Below are 24,289 nucleotides of genomic sequence, written 5' to 3' on the forward strand. Positions count from 1 at the left end.
GCACTGGAGTCAGAAATACCACTTATCAGCTGCGGAGCTTGGGAGAATGTATTGTACTCTCAGACTCTGTTTTCTTTGTCTGTCAAGCGATCATAATGCTATCTTCATTGGATTGCTGATTATTTAATGAAATCATATATGGAAATTGTTAGGATGTAGCAGGAATTATAACTCCTATATCCTATCGACATTCTTTAGCTCTTGGTCATTCACCTGGGAAACTAAAAGGTGACATGATCCCAAACAGGGAATTATTTATCCTGCTAATCTTCACGCTCCATCGTCTCTCCCCAACAGTGTGAGCTGACTGAACGTCCTCTTTTTTTGGTGGCTTTCATGCAGGCAGGCTTAGACAAGCGTCAGTGTGTGGGGGAATCACGCCTTTGGTCTGTGCGCATAAGAAATCCACAACAATTCTTCAGGGTCCCAGATTTTCATGCCTATCTGGGCATATCTCCCCACCTAACAGAGCTAGAACAGTGGCCAACTGGCTGCTGGATGACAGAGACACACGGAGAAGACAGGACCTTAACCAAGGCTGGACGCCTAGACCATCCTGCCGGAGCCTGTGCAGAAAACAGACTCGCTGCAAAATCAAGGGTCAGACCCTCCCCGGGAGCCACAGATGCTCCAGCAAAACAAGGTCCATCTTCAGGTGCAGAGTAGGCCAGACACATCTGGCCTGCAGGGCGCTGGGCCCACCCGATGCTCTGTGAGCTGTGTTTTGCCGTGTGGTTTAGAGCCATTCAGACCCATGGGTTCCAAACTCAGCCCATCTCTTGCAGCTGTTTATTAGTCCTTCAAGATGGTCTTGGTCACCTCCCTCCCTGACCCTCCTTTTCTGACTCTTATTCACTCACAACTAGACCCCTGCTACCTCATCTTCAACCATAACTTTGCCTCCTATGAGATGAAGTAAACAGGGGGATCAGGCATGAACACTCTCAGTGTTCTGCCCTCTCCTGACACTTGCCCCCCACGCAGTTCCCCTAAAGCCCTAATGAGTGATGGGCAAGCAGTGATGTGGCCGGCATCAGAGACGTCAGGTGCCTGGAGTTACTGCCATTGCTTCTTAATGGAGTCAGCCGGCGACCGATAACTGCCCCCGTCCTAAAGAGCTCTCTACGCCCACCCTTCCCGTCTGTCTGTGTCCTTGGCCCACTCCCTCCTGGCTGCTCGGAGAACCTACTCCCTCTCTGCCACCTCTGCCCTTCTCTGCAGCCCTACGTGAGAGGGCTGCCAGCATTCTCAAGTCGCTCCCATTCTAAGGGGAAAATCCTCCCCCATCTCGTGATCCCCTCTAGCTAAAATAAAATTCCTCTTCTCCCCTGTTATAGGCTGAATTGTGTCCTCCCAGATTCATCTGTTGAAGTCCTAACATCCAAGTCCTCCAACCGTGACTGTATGTGGACCAGGGCCTTTACATCGGTAATTAAGTTAAAGCGCGGTCATTAGGGTGAGTCCTCACCCAACATAACTGGTGTTCTTCTAAGACGATGGGATCAGGACGTAGATACACACAGAGGGAAGACCAGGCCAAGGGGAGAGGCCTAGGGACAAACGGGCACCTTGAGCTCAACCTTCTAGCCCACAAAGCTGTGAGAAAAGAGATTTCTGTTGCTGAGGCCACGGGTGGTACTTTGTTATGGCAGCCGGAGCATACCAATACATTCCCTTAAGCTGGATTCTCCAAAGGGCAGACTCCTTTGCTCTCTCTACATCCTCAGCTCCCAGGGTCCTCCCTCCCTGTGGTCTGGCTCTCCCCTCCCCTCCCCCCTCCTGGACCTCTGCGTTTGGCACAAAGGAATCTCAGCCCCCTGGGCACCCACAGTGCTCTCTGGCCCTGACCTCTGCTTCCCTCCACCTCGAGAATGTTGAACACAAAACTTGGTCCTGAGCCCCCTTCCCTTAGTCCCCTCGAGTGATCCCATCCATGCTCCTGGGTTCAGCTATTCTGTACAATAGGTTTATTTTGCTCAAATCTGTAACTCTGTTGTATACCAACCCTTCGTGCAGCACGTCTGAGCAACCCCTCGACACCTCTTGTCTCCCCACATCCACATTCCTCTCAGGAGTCCCTGGTTGCTCATGATTAGGGCTACAAGGCTCCATCACCCCCTCCACAGCATGAATATTCTCCCTCCATTGCCAGTTTGGAGGTTTGGTCCTATCAACTGGAGGGTCTTCTTATCGTATATAATTCTTACGCTTAAAACTTTTCCATGCTCCCCTGTCATCCCTGGGATAAGCGGGAAACTCCCTTCAATGGCCCACCTGTCCAGCCTCACCTCTGCCCACTCCCTCAGTGCCTTGGGCCCCCAGTTTCCCGAATCCAAAACCTGGTCTCTCCGCAGTGCCTTTGCTCAGGCTAAACGCTGAGCTGGGGTGCCTCCTGCCTTGGCTCCCACACTGGCCCCGCCCCACACTGGCCCCACCCCCTGTGCACAGGTGTGCATCCTCCAGAAAGACCTATCCCCTTTCACCTCTCCCTCGCTTTGCTCCTCAAATTTCCGTGCACAGCTCTGTCTCTGCCCTCTCCGCATTCTTTCCAGCACCATCTATTTATATGTCTGACTTTACCAGCAGGCATGGCATAGACTGTGCCGATGTAACTCCCAATGATCCTGTTGGAAGAGGTTTTGAAGTGAACTGACTCATCAATAAACTCTATGTTAACCAGAAAAGTTAATTAACGGCAAGATTCCAGGCCTAAGATTCTGCTTCTTTAAGGTTTTACCGTGCCTAGCACCTCTTTTTCCTTACAGTCTTGACTGATTAATTGGCTAAGATAGTCTTGGTGGGGCTATTCTTCCTCTTGGTTTTCTATTTATAATACTAGCTGTGCTGACTCAGGCTGGAAGAACCAAGCCATTTGGGAAAAGTTGAACGAGGTTGTGGGTGAATTAAACCTCCCTGTCCTCAACTTTTGACTTTTTGCTCACCTGGCCTCCCCGCCCCCCGGGGGAATGTTGTAGACTTTAGGAGTGAGGAGGAAAAAGGAATTTTTTAAAAAGTGGATCCACCCACTTACTCCAAAGTCATGTGGATTTGTCAGACCGAATCTGTGTGATTTCAAGTCGGGATTATCCAAGTGGAGACATTTTAATTCACGAGTTTGTCCTCGTGGAAAAGAATGTCTCCAACCAACTGCCCAGCTGCTTCTCAAACACATTTGTGATCCAGAGCTGTTGTCAATAAAAAGGTCTCCACAGAAAACATGGATCTGTTTCACTCCTGGCTGACAAGGGCTGCTCTGAATGTAACAAGAGCACTTTTTTTTTCCCTTAAAGGAGCCAAAACTTAAATGAACAAAGAATGACGAATTTATGAATTTATTAAAAGCGAATGAATAAAGAATAGAATTCTCAAGTAGAAATTATCCCATGGACTAAAACCAGAGCTTCCACGGGGCTAAACCATGGGGGAAATATTATTTTGTTTGTAAAGAGCAAGTTTGCAAAAATTCAGCTCATGTTTTTTCCCCAGTCCACACTCCAGGGGTCTCACTCATAAAAGATGGTTACGCTTCAAGCCATATCTCCATTTACATCAGCCGTGAAATAGTAACAGCATCTACGTCACATAGATAAATACAGTTTCTGAGCCTTTGAAAGCTGAATGAGATGAAATGAGTTAACGTTTCCCTTGGGAATATGGAAGGATTAAATACTGCATTTGAAGGCCATTGCAATGATCTTTCACAGAAATTGGTTATTGTTAGAGAAAGTGATCGGGGACCGTGCTCCACGAGTCAGGCCCTCTCTCTGCAATCTCTGCCTCTCTACAATGTACAAGTGTCTGGAATAAAGGGAACAGCAGTGGCCCAGGGACCTGGAGAGCTGCTTCCAGGCACCCTGTCTTCCCTCTGCCCATCGTCACCTCTCCTCGCCTCCGTGCCCCTCAGCCTCAGACCACTCCCAGTGAAACACACCCACAGAAGGGATGCTCGGAGGTGACCTTCCAGCACCAACACCTTTCTCCTTGTGCTCAGTGCTGTGCAAAGCAAAAGGCAGCCAGCGTTCTAGAAGGTTAAACAGAAGGCACATTGCACACAGTTTTCTTTTCGTTCCTGTCGCTTCCTGGTCACTAATTTCAGGTTGGCCAGACCTTAAAAAAAGAGAGTATGCAGGGTGTGCGCGTATGTGTGTGTGTGCATGTGTGCGTGTGTGTCTTGGGGCATGGGGGTGGGGAGGGACCTTTTGCAGGTCATTGCAAAAGAAAGATGAGAATAAAACAGGAAGGAGCTAGGATGCATCCACCTTGCCCTGCTTAGGAGCACACAAGGCTTGAGGCAACTGAGCTGAGGAAATCACAGAGCGTTCCTCTGCCTGCCACCCACCCACCAGGCCTCAGGCTGCAGAGACCCTGGGCATAGCACCCATCAACGGTCGCAGCGCTGACGGTGCACAGCTTCCCATAACTCAACCTGAAACCGGGCAAACCCCATTTCGGGTTTCGTTACCAGCCCCACGTTCGCTGCCAAGGCTCCCAGGCCTTCTGGGGGACTCAAGGCCAAGTTTCACTAACGGGGATGCTATTACAGGGCAAAATTAAAGTGGAATTAATCTGCCTCCATCCCGCACACGCTTTGGGTTTATCAGTTCGTTTCAGATAAAGCCTGAAAATTCCACATATAAGTTGCCCACAATTCAGGAGGCCCTGCTAGATTTCCAAGCACAATCAACCAGTATTTCATCCTGGGGCCACTGAAACCCGAGCCCGTGTTTCGAGCCATCGGTGCTGGACCGCATTCCTGGTGGGAGCCCTGCGCTCCATCTGGGCGTTTCGTCCCAGTCAGATAATACCAGACGGATCTCTGTAACAGGCAGGCCCCGGCCAACAGCACCGAGCCATCTCCCCGAGACAGCTGTTTCACACAAGGCCCCATTGTCTGAGACAGGCTCGGATCGGTTTACTTCGAGAGCTGCGGGAACGTTCTGTCAGCTGCCCCGGCCGCGAGGAAACCTCGCTCACTGCAGATTTCCCTTCTTCTGTTATGGAGCCAAAAACCTACCATCGACTGTTAGGGAGGAAGGTTTCACCCAAGAACTAAAGTCCTCGCGCTGCTTTTATTTTCGCAGGGAAAACAATAGACCCACACACCCAAAGAATTTATAGATGGACTTTTGGAAAGCTGGCTGGAGGTGACCGGGTGACCGCGAGTGCTGGTTTTCTCTCTGTGCTTCCTTGAGCACTTTGTCCAGTTTTGGGGAAAGCAGTGTTTTCCAGTCCTGGAAGGCCACAGACAAGATCCCTAGGAAGCAGCGGTCAGAATCAGGATGATCGCAGCATAAAATAAGTGATCACTGAATAATTCCTGAAGACTGGATGGCTTTTTTTTTTTTTCTTCAACTCTGTGATAGAGAAAGGTGATGGCAACCACCACATGCCCCAGATCTGAACCTCAGGCTCCCATTGAGCAGATGAGCTCTCTTCCTAACTTCTCCCCCCACCCCTGCCAGTGGACATGTTGTATTTTGAATTCAGGAAGGTACTTAACAAAATACCTTACATTCTTATAAGCGTGATGAATAACTCTGGACGTGAAGATGGCAAGCCTGACCCATCTACCTTCAGCTGCTGCAGACTTTTTTTGGGGGGCAGTGGGGTGGATGTTTCTGTGTGTGTGGTAAAATGTACGTGAGATCTACCATTTTAACAGTTTTTAAGTGTTTTAAGTTTTTAAGTTCAGAGGCATTAAGCAGTCACCCAAACGTTTAAAAATATTGAAAATTTGGAATAATTCTGGGGCCCCACGAAATAAATTAAGCAGGTGTGGTTAGACTTATTCCTTTCTTCCACCCTATCCTTATCTTTCCCTACCGAGGACGAAGACCAGCTCTCCCGGGAGGGATCTGTCACGGAGCCAACCGTCGTCACGTACCCTGAAGAGAGACCTTCCTATCTAGGACCCAAAGGACACATAAGGTGGCCTGGCCAAGAGACAGATCTGCGTTTGACCCATTTATCAAATGTATTTTTCTGAGTTACACAGACTTTTTTTTTTTAAGCTGGTTACTCAGACATTGGCTATGCCTGCCAAACGGGATTGGCCCCTCTTCCTTACCACTCGCCCCGCCTTATAAAAAAAGCAAAGGTTAAATGAGAGAATTAGTAAAAACAAAGGCCCTCTGCAGCTCCAGGCCCACTTATCGGAACAGGACTGTGGTTGCCAAGGAAGCAGGGACAGATATGTACGCAGAGCTTTACAGCAGCCAAGCACACACAAAGTATCATTATCTTGTCAAATGTTATTCGTGTTGTATCTGTTCCATCGGGCGCTTCTGTGTTGTGTGACCTTGGAGGGGGGACTGCCAGAGAGCTGTTGTGAGGGCAAATAAAACAACACCTGTCAAAGCCTGTAGCCCACGGCCCAGGGGACTGTAAGGACAAGATAGATGCTCTTTCGCGGGGTTGATACTCTCCCTTCCTCCCAGCTTTCTGGTCAGATGCTCACTGATTTCCATTCGCCTCATTTGAAATTGGCGACTCTTTGACCGGGCATGTGTGTGTACCTCTGCGCTGTTTAGAATTCTGGAATGCTAGTGGGTGGAAGCTTCTGTTTTGTACCATCCAGGGCATGAAAGACAGAGAAAGCTTTCAAGTGCTTATGGGATGGAATCGCGTCCCAAGAGCTGGAAGGGACGCGCGGGTTCATCTAGCTCACGCAGCTGACCGACACACAGGTCCTTTCTAGCCTCTCTGTGGCAGGTGCTCGTGTCCTGCCAAATCCCTGTTCTGATCAAGCAGCGCTCCCTACCTCGCAAGGGGCCTCCCCTTCTAGCTTTTGGCAACAAGAGCTGCGAACTACCTGTTGAATATTTTGTAACTACTTAGGAAGAAAGAGTTTGCTAAGGAAAATACTTTTGTAAAACAGCATTTCCAAAATAGTCCCAGGACTCAAATACATATTCACTGATCCCCTACTCTGTGCCAAGAACCGGCGGAGGGGCAGCGGATATGAAGATGAAAGAGACGAGAGTAATTTCGGTCCTCAGACCTCACTTTTCAGTGGAGGAGAGAGATACACAGATTATCATCAAATAAAGTTGGAAATACCTGATAGACAAATGTGCAGGCTATTACAGAAGCACCAGGGAGGCACACCCAACTCAGCCTGAAGGGATGCATTCTGCAAAGACTTCTAGAGGGTGAGGCCCAAGCTGAGATTTGAAGGAAGAGCCACTTTTGTAGGTTAGATAGGCTTACACAAATAGATGTTTCTAATCTGAATCAGTTTTGTACATTTAAAAAAACATGTAGGCAAGGCATCTACCTCTGATCTTTGTGTTAGCTGTTTGATCTAAAGTTATAAAATTGTATTTAAAAAAATTAGTAAGTTGGACTTTTCACTATAGACCATTGGCTTTCAAACTATTCTAGGAATCCTGGGATTTTTTTGGCGACAGGGAGGGCTCCTAGGGACCTCTGTCCAGAGAGTGGTCGAGGCTGAGCAGATAGGACTCCAGGCCCTCACCAAAGAGCTTCACCGTTCTTCCTATTATATTTATTGGTGTTGTGTGTAATTTTTTTTTTTAACTTAGAAAAAGGGGGCTCTGATACCGAAATATGTTTCAAACTACACAGGGAGACTCACTCCCCAGTGCAGCGGGTCTCATTGCATACTTGTCATCTAAGATTAATTTACTCAGTTGAATACTTTAAGCAAAGCACCAGAAATACTCCCACCCTAAGTTATCTTTGTCTGTTCTGCAGCCATGACCTTCACACCCCACCACCGCCCTCAGGCAGCGACCTCGTAAAACAGAGGCAGATTTGAGAAAATTTATCACTAAAGACAGCGTCCTTAAGAAGACGGCTTATTCACGGTGGGACAGCGGCACCTTCGTGTACAAAGACAGCAAATTATTATTAGAACAAATGTTGTTATAACAAAATACCTTCATATGGAATAGGTTTATAAGTCCTATTTATAAATCAATATTGCAAATAACATCTGCAGTAAAATTCTGGAACAGTGAATGAATGAGCAGTTCCTTCATGTTCAAGCTACAAATATGCTTCTCTTTCATCTCAAACACAGGATGAGAACCTGATTTTCTAACAAGGTTCTCACCTTGCAAATATATGTGCTGGTATCAAAATACATTGACTTGTTTTCATAGCTCCTTAAGTGTTAAGGAAGACTTTTCTAAATATGTATACAATGACTATCCCCACGCATCATTATAAAGCTGGGTTGAGAGAAGTAGATCTAGTCTCAGATGGGAAGAAAACATCAGATTAAAAGAAAACACCAGATGAGCAGCTTCCCCAGGTCTTCTTGGAAGCCAAGCAGCGAAGCTAGAACAAGTTCGAATCCATGCATTGCATGAACTGAAATCTGCAAGACAGCTTGCCCTGTTGAGCTGTGCACCCGAGGCCGCTGCTCCTTAGACATGGGCACTTTTCCCAGGAAAAGCGACTAGGCTTCGGGTATACCCACGGGGAAAGGAGAATAAGAAGATGCAACTGCTAAGAATCTCTTACCGAAAACCTCCCCCGCCCACTGCTGCCGGGCTGTGCTTCGCACCCCTGTCACTTAGGCACAGAGCATATTCTCCCTGTGGACCCACACCTGGGCGAGCCTGCAGTGGCACCAACGGTGGGGTCAAGTGTCAAGGGGGTTTACGTTTCCACTGCTAAGTTGTTTGCACTCATAACGTGCAAGAACAAAAGGAACGTTACAGAAACCCATTGATGGATTTTCTAACCTGCTCAGAAAGGCAACAAATAAGTTAGTCAGCGGGTGGATAGGGGTCAGAAGCAAGAAAAAGCAGAGAAGAGCTGTGAGCAAGACACAGAGCGGAAATCCCACAACCTGCAAACTGTCATTTTCCAGTCTCCATTCTCACAAAAGTACTTCCTTTACGGAAAACTCACTGCTCCCAGACACAATTCGTTTGGTTCACTTAGTAAGTCAACTGAACATGATTTACAGAAAGCTCTCGATCTAATTATTAAGAAATTATTATTGTTTTTGTTAGGGATGACAATGCACGATGGTTCTATACGTATACATGAAGTCCTTATCAGCGATACGTAGTGAAGTGACGGGATGCGTTGGATTTTCTTTAAGATCCTCTGGCGAAAATGATGACAAGTGGGGGAAGATGAGACCAGCCAGTAGTTGAGCTGGGTGATGGGAATATGGGGGTTCACTACAGTAAACTCTCTACTTTTGCAAGTGTTTTTAAATGTTCACAATAAAAAGTTAAATGATTTTAAAAATAGGTCTAGGGCTTCCCTGGTGGCGCAGTGGTTGAGAGTCCGCCTGCCGATGCAGGGGACACGGGTTCATGCCCCGGTCCGGGAAGATCCCACATGCCGCGGAGCGGCTGGGCCCGTGAGCCATGGCCGCTGAGCCTGCGCGTCCGGAGCCTGTGCACCGCAACGGGAGACGCCACAACAGTGAGAGGCCCGCATACCGCAAAAAAAAAAAAAAAATCACGCTAATACTCTTCCAGGTGGTTCCCACACAAAAATGAAGGCAGGCTTTGATGCCTACCACTGAATTTCTCTGATTCAAAAATATCATCAGTTGGAAGATCCACCATTCATTTAATAATCGTTTTTCGGAGGGAAATAAACACGCAACAATGAAATACACACTGATTATAAATGCTATTCCAATTTCAAAATTGTTATTAATGTGCAACCGGACTGCAGTAATCTGGCAACTTCTTTGTCAACTGTTAATAGGAATCGTTGTTGTTAAAAGTCCAAGTCTGAAAAGAACGGTGTGCGGAGTCTCCGTTATTTATTTAACTTAACCATCCTTTATTTGATCATTTACTTTAACCCATTAAATTGGGTTAATTGCTTTAGCGGCTGAAGGTTTGCCTTCCTAAAACCTAAGGGGGAAAGTGCGGGCTAACCAGGTCCAAGGATGTCAATAAGCTTGGCGTCTACAGGCCTAGACACGACAGGCCTTGTTTTAATCCTGTATGTTAATGAAAGTAATACACCTGTAAGATTATAAATGCCCAAGGCACGCGTATCTGGGGATCTTAAAACTATTTAGAATTTCTGTTCATTCCCTGCGGGAGCATCTTGGGGAAAAGAAACCGAGTCAGAAGCATGAGTCCACCCCACGTTGGTCCAGAGGTGGAGGTCGCGGAGGCAGAGGTAGAGAAGGTGTTACAGCTGCCTGACGTGTGTGTGTGGGGGGGGGGGCGGGGGGGGCTTGTCTTTATTGGGCACCAGCGGTGTGTGGACTCGGCCCGAACCGCCCAGCTCTTCCACACGTTCCCGTTTGGGGTGGGGACCTGCACGGCTTGCCCAGCGCTTTGAAAGCATCCCCTCCCCGGCCCCGGGGACCCGGCCCCGGGGGCGCGTGCGCAGGCGCTGCGCCGCACTTACTGTCCTCGGGCAGGCTGTTCTCGCGCTCTTCTCTCTCCATCTGCTGACACCACCCTTCCATGCGGTCCCGCTCCGCCTGGAGAAGCTTCAGAAACCAGTGGCCGTCCCGGTGGCACACTGACCTCTGCACGGCCTCCAGGGGGTCTTCGGTGATTGAGTCAATCCAGGGGTCTGGGGGCGGCAGAATGGAAGGGTCGAAATCCGCATCGAAGTCCTCGTCGGCCGCGCAGGCGTGGTAGTGGTTTCCTGAGCCCTGGATGCTGACCGTGGAGGTGCTGGCGTCCCGGGAGAACTGTCTGGCCACCGGGCCGGGGCATGAATTGTCCTCTATAGACTCCAGAGAGTTCTCCAGGTTATCGTGGAAGTCCAGGTCGGCCTGCACGGCCGTCGTCACACTGTTGGATCGAGTGAACCTGCGGAAGCTTGGAGGGATAGAGAGAGACGAGTTAGTTCAAGGATGTTTCTCAAAGCAGAACTACATTCTGCGTCTCTTCGTGGGTGTGCAAGAGGGGGTCTCATCTTCTCAGTCTGCAGAGGTAGCCCTTGACGCCGGCGCATCGATTGCCCTGGCTCTAGTGTAAGGAGCACAGAGCCCTCATCTCTGTTCAATATGGAATGTGAAAACGTATCTAGAGAAGGTTTAGAAGTGGACCGCAAGCACCGCTCTCAAAGCCAGAATGATGTCCGGGGTTCAACTTCCTCCCCAAATCGGCAGTGGCTTGAATCCTGACATTCAGTGAAGGGTAAATTTGGTGAGGGGTAAGGAAACAATTCAGTTATCTCTTAGTCTGCGTAATTTCCTTTGAAACAAGAGGAGAAAAAACAACAACAACAACACCCCACCTGGGCCAAAACTATCTTGAATCCCACATAACCACATTTCCCAGGGACAGCTCTTACCTAAAAGCAAACTAAACTGTCATTAAGCTCCCCTTAACGTTAAAGCTCCTTCCCCTGGGAAGTCTTCACCTGTCTCTTGATCACAGGGTCATCGTGATAATTTGATACAAAGCCTTTGGGGCAAAATCAGCTCGAGGTTCTAGAGTTTTCCGATACCGTCCTTCCCTGCGCCTTTAATTTCCCTCTCCATAGTTCTTCTACCGAGGTGATAAAAGACAACTTGTTAACACCATTCTATATGGACATACAACCGAATGGTTCTAGATTTCTCTTGTTGACCCCTACCGCAAAGGTGAGGATGTATGGAAGGAGGGAGGGGTGGGGAAGGACAGGGGAGCAGTGAATTCTTTCTCAGACAAGGGGCAAGGGAAGGTGTGGGCCTGAACTAATTTAAAACACACCCCCAGAAAGCTTCCTTGGCTCCTGGAGCAGACAGGAAATGATGATTTAACAGGATATAAGAGGCTATGTCTACTGAAGGCAGCATCAGGTATCTGTTACCCCCACTTTATACTTCTTTTTTTTTTAAGGTAACTTCCTGATCTAATATTTTATTTATTTTTTATTCTGAAGAAATATATGTAACATAAAATTTACACGTTTAACCATTTTTAAGTGTATGGTTCAGTGGCATTAAATACATTCACACTGTTGTACAACCATCTCCAGAACCTTTTCATCTTCCCCAGTTGAAACTCTGTACCGTTAAACAACTCCCCATTCCCCCTTCCTTCCAGCCTCTGGCAACCACAATTCCACTTTCTGTCTCTCTGAATTTGACTACTCTAGGTCCCTCATGTAAGTTGAGTCATACAGTATGTGTCTTTCTGTCGCTGGCTTATTTCACTTAGCATGATGTCTTCAAGGTTCGTCCATATTGTAGCATATGTCGGAATTTCCTTCCTATTTAAGGCTGAATAATATCCCATTATATGTATATAACACATTGTGTTTATTTTTTCATTCATCAGTAGACATTTGGGTTGGTTCCACCTTTTGGCTATTGTGAATAATTCTGCTATGAACATGGGTGTACAAATAACTCTTTGAGACTCTGCTCTCAATTCTTCTGGGTATATATCCAGAAGTAGAATTGTTGAATTATGTGCTAATTCTGTTTTTAATATTTTGAGGAGCTGTTTTCCCTAGCAGTTGTACCATTTTATATTCCCACCAAAAATGCATGTTTTCCAGTTTCTCCACATCCTTGCCAACAGTGATTTTCTGACTTTTTCTTTTTTTTTTTAAATTTTTATTGGAGTATAGTTGCTTTACAATATTGTGTTAGTTTCTGCTGTACAGCACAGTGAATCAGCTATACATATACGTATATCCCCTCTTTTTTGGATTTCTTTCCCATTTAGGTCACCACAGAGCACCGAGTAGTTTCCTGTGCTATACAGTAGGTTCTCATTAGTTATCTTTTTTATACATAGTATCAATAGTGTATGTGTGTCAATCCCAATCTCCCAGTTCATCACCCCCCACTTCCCCCTTGGTATCTGTACGTTTGTTCTCTACGTCTGTGACTTTTTTGATAGTAGCCCCGCTTCCCCCTTGGTATCTGTACGTTTGTTCTCTACGTCTGTGACTTTTTTGATAGTAGCCCCGCTTCCCCCTTGGTATCCGTACGTTTGTTCTCTACGTCTGTGACTTTTTTGATAGTAGCCCCGCTTCCCCCTTGGTATCTGTACGTTTGTTCTCTACGTCTGTGACTTTTTTGATAGTAGCCCCGCTTCCCCCTTGGTATCCGTACGTTTGTTCTCTACGTCTGTGACTTTTTCGATAGTAGCCCCTGCTTCCCCCTTGGTATCCGTACGTTTGTTCTCTACGTCTGTGACTTTTTCGATAGTAGCCATCCTAATGGGTGTGAGGTGATATATTTTCTTGACTGGCTCATGATTATGCCATGTTAAGATGGTTTATTTGCTAGTTGATTTTCAGTTAATATTCAATAGTGCCAGCCTTAAAGGAGAGTGCACTAAATAATGTCCATACAACATTGAATAAACCAGATTATATGCTTTTTTCTTAACTCTTATGGAACACTCTATCAGAGCCAATTAATACTAATATTCTGGTCCCTCAAAAATAAATAATGAACAGACTGGAAGTCACAAAAAGGAGAGGGTACAATCATCTTAATCAGTCCATGTTTTTCCCCTAGAGAATAAATACCAAGAAAGTAAATGACTGTACAATTGGTCTGTGTTCGTTATTAGGATGATCACAATAATAAATGTTGTGATTCTCACCATTCATTTTATGAAGATAGGCCTGCCAATAAAGGCCAGCCCATCTCACTGTTTGCTGTTTGCAAGAAGTTACTTCTGTGGAAGGTATCAGGCGTGGCCATTTTATAAGTCCTTTAACTCCGAAATGGGTCATAGGAAAAATCACTCAGTGTGAAAGTCTGAAAGAATGTCCTTCCTTGTCCTAGCAGTGAAAACAAGAAGAATTGTGCTACCGCGATTTTCCCAATAACCACCGGCTTCTTGGCTGCGAGAGGCCATTTCTGCCGCCTTCTTGTTCACCCACCAACACGTTAAATGACATCTGAAGCTGAGCTTTCTCTCCAGCTGCATGTGTGCGAACCGGTTGACTTTCCTCACAACAGTTGACATTCTACCTGTTCCACTAACACAAAATCCCAGCTATGAAAACACTCAGCTCCCCTCTCCAAGATCATGGGCTGCCAGAGGCATTCCATTTCCAAACTTAAGGAAGGCCCAGCGCCTTATTGCTTCCAGTCGGAGCAGACTTGCCGGAGACTGAGTCTGTTCCACGCGCAACTCACAATGACCCAGTTTCCTTGTGCCTCTGTTTTTATCGACACAAAACCGTACCACCAGCATTCCTGACAGAGGGCTCCTGGCTATGACTCTTGTAAAGTATCCACCTTCTTCAGAAAAATTACTTGGCAGGAGATGAGTAGAAGTTTCCAGGTTAGTCACCCAGAAAGAAAGAAAAGTTAAGTAAAATTAAAGTGGTTTGGGATTAAAAGCGGTGCCTTTGAACTCAGGCAGCCCTGTCCAGGCTACACTGTTTCTCTAAATTAAGTTCCTTAAGCAAGTGCTTTCTTCTACCCTGAGTTTTCAAAGAATGTTCTGCTCTGTGAAATGCTTTATGTCTTTCATGTGCAGAGTCCCTTCTGGGAGAAGGGTGCGATCAAGTTGTCGTTGTTTGAAAGTTTTGATAGGAACGCAGAGGGAGTCATTGGGTTCACTTCCGTGTTTCTGAAGAGAATAGATCAGTTGCTGGTGGATGGTATAAACCTGAAAGCTGAACCCCGTGGCCTGCTGTTTGCAAACCCACAATTTCCAGTCTTGAAGCTTCTTTGGCCCTTCATGCCCTAAAGGCAAAATGTGTGATAATTACAACTTCTGAAAAGGACCGGCCAGTGTTCTGGCCAAAGGAGCAGAAAACCATGAAACCAAAGACTGGACCAACCACTATGGGGTACAATACCTTGTCTGTTCTGAAGGCAAGAGGAAAGGCACTTGTGGGCATTCACCTCTGCTGTTGCTTTGTGCTCTTTCTATGAAACAAGTTCATATTTCTTTTTTTTAAATTAATTAATTAATTAATTTTTGGCTGCATTGGGTCTTTGTTGCTGTGTGCAGGCTTTCTCTAGTTGTGGCGAGTCGGGGCCACTCTTTGTTACGGTGCACAGGCTGCTTATTGCGGTGGCTTCTCTTGTTGCAGAGTACAGGCTCTAGGTGTGTGGGCTTCGGTAGTTGTGGCGCGTGGGCTCAGTAGTTGTGGCTCGCCGGCTCTAGAGCGCAGGCTCAGTAGTTGTTGTGCACGGGCTTAGTTGCTCCGCGGCATGTGGGATCTTCCCAGGCCGGGGCTCGAACCCGTATCCCCTGCATCGGCAGGCAGATTCTTAACCACTGCGCCACCAGGGAAGCCCGAGTTTATATTTCTGATGACAGGATTTTGTGCCCCGCTCCCACCACTTTTCTGTCCAGCAGATTCCAAATCAGATTCCAAAACAGATGGTAAATCTCAGAGGCCCATTCTCATCCCCCCTGTCTGATGGGGCTGTATTTAAACAAAATAAGTCATGAATGAAAACTAAGCACAGTCTATATCTTTAGACCGCACATGCTTTGTTCCTGCAAGTTCAACTATCTGAGACTCAAGCCATAAACTTATCTTAGGGAGACTCCCTCAGTCACACCCGTTACAGAATCCTCTGGTTCCTGGTTCTCTTTTCCATCCCTCTCATCCACATAATGGTTGCTTTTCAGGGCTAAATCTAGTTTCAAAGAAAAAAACGCTAGTCCTACGCTGTTCTTTCTTCTTTAGACACTTTTCCCGTGCCTGCTGTCAAGGTTGAATATATGTGGAATTCGAAAATGCTTTTCTTCAACAGTGTGCCGTCTTTGTCTCTTGGGAAATGGCCCTTAACCGATGTAAAAATCCAGGACGTCTCATTACATAAAATGAAAGATAGATCAAAAGGTAGGCAAGGGGGGGTGAGGAGATTGATATCAAGAATTAAGACTTTTTCTAACAAAGAGGTTCACTCTTTCTGTCAGACGAGCTTCCCAGTTAGAACAGAGCACAGAGGAACCTACATGTCATGCAACCCTGCTCACAAGCTCAGTGGGAAAAAACCGTCCTGCTGCTTATTTGTATGTGGTTAGCACTGTCCTATCGACAGATTGTAAAACTACCTCAACACAAGCATCTATTGGTTATTTAAAACCCTCCACGTTCATCATACGTTTGCCTGAAGCTCTCTTTAAGCAAAGAAAATTAGAATAGGTTTTCTACATGAAGACTCTCTCTAGGCCAAATAATTGTAATGCATTTGTCAAATAAAAGAAAGGGAGGGAATGGAAAGTGATGAGAGCGGGCCTGGTATCACCTGATAGTGTCTGCGAGGGCCCAGCATTTGGCCATTCTCGCCTTAGTACCAGCCGGGCAGGTGCTGTATCCTTGATGGGTGTCACTGTGGGAACCTTGGTTGGGAGCCTCAACAAAACATCCTTGAGCTGACTGTGCCCCAGAAGGAATGGCTTTCCCTCAGCAACCAGAACATTGGGTCATTCGATGGCGCCTGACCCCAGGTAACGAACAAGAGCCTGAGAAGTCTCACTCACAATTCTCTTTTATTGAGTCTTGTTTTGGGGTCAAATGGGGACCATAGGCTTGTGAGTAAGATGGTTATTTTTCTTCTTGCCAACTAAATTATCTTGAAAAGCACGTAAAAAGAAAGAAAGAAAGAGGGAGAGAGGAGGAAGAGAAAGGAAGGGAGGGAGAGAGTGAAGAGGGAAGGAAGGAAAGAAGGACAGAAAGAAGGAGAGAGGGAAGGAAGGAGGGAAGGAAGGAAGGAGAGAGAGAGAGAGAAAGAAAGAAAGAAACAAAGAAAGAAAGAAAGGGAAAGAAAGAAAGAAAGAAAGAAAGGAAAGAAAGAAAGGGAAAGAAAGAAAAAGATGTATGAGGCATATCAGGAATTGCCAAGTTTCAGGCTTTTGAAATTTAAATTGCATGAATGCCACACCTTTGAAAGTCAGGTGTACGGGAAGAACTCTTTGGCTAGGTTGTGGTATTGTTAACTTGGCAAAGGAAAGAGATTGTTTGTCAAGTATAATATGGAGGGTGAGTGCTAGGCTTTGTCATACTACAAGGAAGCTGTGCGGCGTGGGATTGATCCAAAGCTTCTGGGTTGGCAAAGGCTGGATGTTTTTGACTGCCGAAGTCCTTGCCAAGTCTGTGGTCCCTGAACTGGCTGTCAGAAGATGCTGCCTCCACGTTGGCTTTTTGTTTTTAGCATTCTGCTTAGTTGAAAAGGCACAAATCACCACAAGCCCAAATGTTTACATATTTAAGTCACTTACAATCAAAAGAGATCTTTTGTAGCCGTTGACATGGTGTTAAAAGAGAAAACAATGCTCCCTTTCCACATGCTTGTTCCACCCAGTTTTGAGGCCACAAGCTTTAAGTGTGAAGCAAGGGAGATGTTAAAAACTCAGACTTGTATGGAAATCGAGGTAATTTTGGTGAGAAAACCAAAGTAGGCTTTTGTTTCTAGAAATGGGGAGCAGCTCTCATAATAGATGCTAGTGTGCTTTCCTTCCACACCTGTGACTCACTCTGTGCATTCACAAACCTGCTGACGTGGCGAGTGTCATTCACAAGCACATTTTTTTCTTTTTGCCACACGGTACGACTTGCGGGATCTTAGTTCCCCCACGAGGGATTGAACCCAGGGCCCCGGCAGTGAGAGCACCGAGTCCTAACCACTGGACTGCCAGGGAATTCCGCACAAGCACATTTTGATGCCAGCATTTATCCCCCTAACCATTAAGTGTGTCCTCGAGGTCTGTGTATTATTTTGCCACTTAGGAGAGAAGGAGATGGTTCCACCAATTGGGGATAAGAAAGACCAGAAGCTATTATGCAAATAACCAAAATACCCATCTGCTCTCATCCCCATCCCATAAATGAACATAGATGAAAAGATCTTGGCCTTCCCTTTGCATGTCCACACCTCCAGACGCTCACATCCTGCTGTAGACATTCACTGTTTTCCAACTTCATCTATTTAACAAAGGAATGGCGGGTGAGGGAGTTGAAGAGGGAGGAAGAGGCCACAAAGTGACTTACTACCCATTTATTCCGGGATGAGTTTTCTCTAATTCCCTGGTTGCTGTAGGTAAATAGTCCTTGCAGTAACAATGACTCTCACTTGGATGAGCTCCAGATAAATAGGCCAGACAGTTAAGAAGTAGTTTACGAAGACATAAATGGAAATATTAAATACCCATACACTAGGAAAATAACATTCTGGCGTTTTCTTGCCAGAAAATTGCTGTGAGACCAGTAGCTTCTCTCTGTACAACCACTAAAGACATGTCGATTTGTCAACTTGACAATGTTAATAAATAACGCAAAAGTACACCACTGCAAAGCCTCTAGCTCCCCTTAACCCTTTCAATTGTGAGGACCAAAAATTATTGCTTGATAAATTGTTCCAAAACACATATAAATATCTAAGCTTATAAAAGACATTTGAGTGGGGATGGGGGCAGGAAGCCAGAACACATACCACACACTTATCCACGTTTATCTCTTGTTTGCGAACTAGAGATTATGAGAGCAATATAGCAACCTGGGAAATAGGGTAACAAGCAGAAAGGCAAGACCCAGGAGACTGGGCCTAGACCTTCAACTCAAAGTCTCCATCTGCGTGTAATGCTACTTTAAAATTGAGGGAACATTGCTCGAATGTTGAATCAGAGAACATAGCCTAAAAGAGGCCACTGGTGTCCATTGTATCCAACTTGTAAACTTCAGCTATGGAAAGGTAAAGTTACTTTTAATTTGGATCTCTTTGATTGGAATGCTCTTTCTTTCCCCATGATTTCCATACATTCCAGTACATTCCATGACCTTCCAACCAGAGAATAGTGCTAAATGACAGGGCTTACCCTACCTACAAGCCAAATAAAACCTACATTGATGAGTTCTGCTTCTGGCCAAGATGGAGTAAGAATGATTGAATTTATTTACACTTCTATCTGAAACAACTGTAAAAGAAGAGTTACATACCAAAAAACTGGTATTCATATGATCTATCAGTGGATAATTGGAAGCTGAAATTAAAATAATACCGTTTACAACAGCAAGAAAAATATGAAATATCAGTGAGCAAAGCTGACAGAATATGTGCAGGACATAAAATAGCTGTAAAAAAAGAGCTTTAAAAAGAAGGAAGTTGGTGGTCTTACACTACCTGATTTCAAGACTTATTATAAAGCTACAATAGTCAAGACAGTGTGGCACTGGCATAAAGATGGACACTTAGATCAATGGAACAACACAGAGAATGCAAAAATATATCCATTTTTATATATCAATAAATGAGAAAAGGTACAAAGGATATTCATATGCAAAAAATTTGACCCATACCTTGCACCATATATAAAAATTAACTCAAATATAGGTCATAGACCATAACATCGAAAACTATAAACATTCTGGAAGGAAACATAGAAAAACTTTGTCGCCTTGAATTAGCCAAAGATTTCTTAGGTATGACACTGAAAGCACAATCCACAAAAGAAAAACGGGACTCTGTTAAAATCATGAATTACTGCTTTTCAACTCTGAGAGAATGAAAAGACAAGCCACAGACAAGGAGAAAATACTTGCAAATCTCCTGTCTGATAAAGAACGTGTGTCCAGAAGGAAAAGTACTCACACAACTCAATAATAATATAGATAAAACTAGTTCTGTTTTTAAAGATTTGAGTAGACATTTCACTAAAGAAGATATATGGATAGAAAATAAGTTCATGAAAAGATGTTCAACATCATTATGCATTAGGGAAATGCAAATTAAAACCACAATGAGAGAATACCACGTATCTATGAACATTCCTAAAATTAAAAAGACCAACCATACCTAATATTGACAATAATATGGAGCAACTGGAACTCTTCCACGGTAGGGATAACATGAAACAAAGGAACTCGCACACAGTAGGGATGTAAAATGTATACCACTTTGGAAGACTCTTTGGCTGTTTTTTAAAACATTAAATATTCACATCCCATTAGACCCAACCCACTCCTAGGTTTTTACGTAAGAGAAATGAAAGCATATGTTAGATTAGTACACAATGTTCATAGCAGCTTTACTTTAATTACTGGAAACTGGAGATGACCTAAGTGTTCATCGACAGGTCACTGAATAAACAAATTTGGTATATCCATACATTGAAATCCTAATGTGCAGTAAAAGGTTCAGACTATTCATACACACAAAACGTGGACGAACCTCAAAGTCCTTATGCCAACTGAGAGGAACCAGGCCAAAAAGGATTACGTACTGCAAGATTTTATTGCAATAAAATTCTGGAAAATGCAAACAAGTGACAGCAAGTGGGGAAACTAGTAGGGGAGGAGGAGTGGGTGGGAAGGAGGGAGTGACTATATAGGAGGAGACTTTTGGGAGTGATGGATGTGTTCTCTATTTTGGTGGTGGTGATAGTTTCATTTCACATATATATATAGATTTGACAAATATATGTCAAAATTTATCAAAGGGTACACTTTACTTATGTATCGTTTACTGTATGTTCATTAACTTCAATAAAGCTGTTAAGGGCTTCCCTGGTGGCGCAGTGGTTGAGAGTCCGCCTGCCGATGCAGGGGACATGGGTTCGTGCCCCGGTCTGGGAAGATCCCACATGCCGCGGAGCGGCTGGGGCCGTGAACCATGGCCACTGAGCCTGCATGTCTGGAGCCTGTGCTCCACAACGGGAGAGGCCACAACAGTGAGAGGCCCGCGTACCGCAAATAAATAAATAAATAAATAAAATAAAGCTGTTAAAACAAAGTACATGATGGGATTTGGGGAGGTATCTGTGCTCTCAAGTGCCTCGCTCTCAGTGTAAAGTGGTACAGATTTTTTTTCAGGAGCTATTTAAAAATGGATATCAAGAACATTAAAAAATGTTATAATTCTTAGACCCAGGAATTCCATCTCAGGAAATGGGATCATCTGAAATAGTGAAAATACATACTGTACAAAGGTATTTATCACAATATTATATATTATTATTTTGATCAGTCCACTTTTTATGTTTATACATGCACAGTTTTTTGTTTTTTTGGTTTTTTTTTTTTGCGGTACGTGGGCCTCTCACTGTTGTGGCCTCTCCCGCTGCGGAGCACAGGCTCCGGACGCACAGGCTCAGCAGCCATGGTTCACGGGCCCAGCCGCTCCACGGCATGTGGGATCTTCCCGGACCGGGGCACAAACCCGTGTCCCCTGCATCGGCAGGCGGACTCTCAACCATTGCGCCACCAGGGAAGCCCCATGCACAGTTTTAAAATATCAAATGGTTCCACAAGGCTGGCTATGAAAAACAGAAATTCCTGGTCCACTAACGTAACAATTTACTGCTCCAGAGGCAGCCACTTATAAACACTATTTCTAAATAACAAAAATTGCTATTCTTTTTTTATATTCAGCATTTGTCCATAGGAAAGATGAAGATTTAGATTTCTCTCACCTCATCATCATTCTTCCTTCCTCTCTCAGTGTCTCTGTCTCTGTCTCTGTCTCTCTCTCTCTCTCTCTCTCTCTCTCTCTCACACACACACACACACACACACACACACACACACACACATATGCATTTCTGGTCTGTTCCTGTATTTTTCCATTCTCCTAATATACTTGCATTGTAAATTTGGACCAATATTCAGACCTTGCCTTTTATGGCCACATTATTATGAGCAGAAAATAGTATTCACAGCTGACCATGTGTTATGGGCTGACTTGTGTGCTCCTCCCACAAATTCCTGTTGAAGTCCTAATTCCCTGTACCTCAGAATGTGACTGTATTTGGAGATAGGGCCTTTAAAGAGGTAATCAAAGTAAAAGGAAGTCATATGGTTGGGCCCTAATTCAGTGTTACTGATATCCTCATAGAAGAGGAAATTTTGACACGGACAGACACAGAGGGAAGAACATCTGAAGACAGGAAGGAGATGGCCATCTACAAACCAAAGGCTGCAAAAGAAATCAACATTCCCGACACCTTGATCTTGGACTCCTAGCCTCCAGAACTGTGAGGAAATAAATTTCTGTTGTTTTAGCCACCCAGTCTGCGACACTTTGTCATGGCAGCCCTAGCAAACAAATATGCCATATTAAATTCTATTTCCTGCACATTTTTTTCCTTTTAAAAATTTGCTTAACTTTTATGTGCTTAGCACTTAATCCTCAAAGTTCCTCCAGGTATGTAAATGTCCTCTCCATGCGTTGAAACAGATTAGGAATCCCACCAGTCTTCCTGAAGAAATCTTTCACAGCTTCTGACCTGCTCCCTCTCACCTGGTCGCTCCCCCGACCTGCTGTACCACCATTGTCTGGGGATCCCTTTTCTCCATCAACCTTTCCTTTCCCCCTTTCTTGTGCTGGATCACGTGTTTCCTGAATTCTATATTTACTTCTTTCTTTGCTTTTCTCCTTTTTGTATGTTTTTCTAGAAATGTCTTCACGTGTACCTTCCAACTCTTCTGTTGGGTTTTCCAGTTCTCTGTTAAGTTTTTAATTTCTTTTTTTAAAATATAAGCTTATTTATTTATTTATTTTTGGCTGCGTTGGGTCTTCGTTGTTGTGCACGGGCTTTCTCTAGTTGCGGCGAGTGGGGGCTGCTCTTCAGTTGTGGAGCACGGGCTCTAGGCGCATGGGCTTCAGTAGTTGTGGCACACGGGCTCAGTAGTTGTGGCACACTGGGCTTAGTTGCTCTGCGGCATGTGGGATCTCACGGGACCAGGGCTCAAACCCGTGTCCCCTACATTGGCAGGCGGATTCTTAACTACTGCACCACCAGAGAAGTCCCAGATAGGAGACTTTTCAGCCAACTTTGAGCTGGGATAGCATATCACCAGGACCCAAAGAAGGAGAAAAAATCAGTTTATCTGAAATGAACAAATAAACCTATGTGACAAAGGAAAGCAGTAATAACGATTAAATCAACATCATTTCTTTTTCAAGTTCCACTTGAGTAAAAGGAGCAATTGCATTTTTTAATCAGTCTTTTCGAAAATGTTCCTCTTAAACAAATGAAGTGTTTCCCTTACTGTAAGCCCCTCATTTTTTGTTTCTGTCTTGACCAGACAAGATTTATTAAGTTGTGTTTCACCGTCCTTGGGCCCCACTCTACCACATGCCTCCTTGAAAGGCATAGTAAAAGCCTCCGGAGAAGTCTGTGCCTTGGTAAGGGGCTCATCCACTGCGATCCTCAGCGTCAGGTGATCTGACTGGGCTTTCACCTGCAAAATCCCTGATGGTGGTTTCTTTGGGTCTTTGGGCTCAGACTGGTCCACTCTCCCACCATAGACTGTTCCATATGCCCGTGTAGAGGGAACGTGGCTGCCGGGATTCTGGGAGCTGAGTGAACATAGAACGCTTGGGGCAGGTGCCTCAACAATATGTTTGTGAATTTTCATTTATCCTCCTATTTTCATTATAGCAAACTGCCCTCAACTGTCCTCCAGACCCAGGACCCTTTGTTTTAGCCCCTGAAGGGAAGCCTCCTGTCTCCTGCCAGAGTGGGGAAGGGCTGTCTGTCACCTGACTGTAGATTCAGACAGCTTTTAGCTCCACCTTCACCCCTACATCCAGTGCTGTCAATGCCTGTGCCTTTTGTGGGTTCTGAAACTTAAATTGAATTACATCTTAGATTTCTGCATCACTGGCTTTAGATTCAGCTTTTTCTGGTCGCCTAAGTCAGGTATCACTTGTCTATCTGCCTTCCAGCTTTCACAATTTTGCTGTTGTATTTTTTCCTCTTTTGTTCTCTTCATCCTTGACAGTTTGTGCCAAAACAAACACAAAATCCTTTTACTGTCATTTAGTTTCAGAAGGTCTCAAAGATTGATGTGTATATTTTTTTCGCCACCTTTAATCAAAAGTCAATCTAGAAATAATGTAGATATTCAACAGGGAGAGAAAAGGGAAGCAAATTATGGTCCACCCATATTCCTGAATATTGTGTAACCATTAAAAGAAGTATTTGTCATGAATTTTTAATAATGATAAAGCCCTTGTTGTAATAGTTGATTTTAAAAACATTACTGAATTTTATACATAGGATGATTTCAACAACTTGCAAAATGTTCATGGAAAAAGCATGGGTAAAATTATACCCCTTTATTAGTTCATGGTTAATGGACGGGATTATGGGAAATTTTTATTTTATTTCTGTAATTTATAAATTTTCATAATGTATAAATACTATCTTACTTTTCTTATCATTAAGTATATTAATAACACACAATTGTTATAGAAAAGATAGATGACACTTAAAAAGATATCTATCTCTCCATCCACACGTATAATCACAGTTTTTTCAATTGCTCCAAAGTACATCAGAGAGTTATATAAACTGTTAACACACTGCTGTATGTTTTCCTGCAAGTAAATCTGCATGCTATTTTTATAATGAAAATGATAATATTCTTCCTCTTTGTGTCCACTGTTAAGAGTCTTGGA

The 24,289-nt window shown here is 44.7% G+C and overlaps 1 protein-coding gene across 18 annotated transcripts in view; it reads right to left on the bottom strand.

The window, feature by feature from the left end:
* The window catches only part of DLGAP1 (DLG associated protein 1), a 1,249,429-nt gene that overhangs the window by 17,340 nt on the left and 1,207,800 nt on the right, over positions 1–24,289 (bottom strand). For all 18 annotated transcript variants that reach the window (XM_067699609.1, XM_067699614.1, XM_067699612.1 and 15 more), the window contains one exon: positions 10,363–10,784. In XM_067699609.1, coding sequence (XP_067555710.1) covers positions 10,363–10,784 — 422 coding nt within the window. The remainder of the gene's footprint in view (positions 1–10,362; positions 10,785–24,289) is intronic.

The sequence above is a fragment of the Pseudorca crassidens genome, chromosome 12, assembly GCF_039906515.1.
Source record: "Pseudorca crassidens isolate mPseCra1 chromosome 12, mPseCra1.hap1, whole genome shotgun sequence".
Taxonomy (NCBI): Eukaryota; Metazoa; Chordata; class Mammalia; order Artiodactyla; family Delphinidae; genus Pseudorca; species Pseudorca crassidens.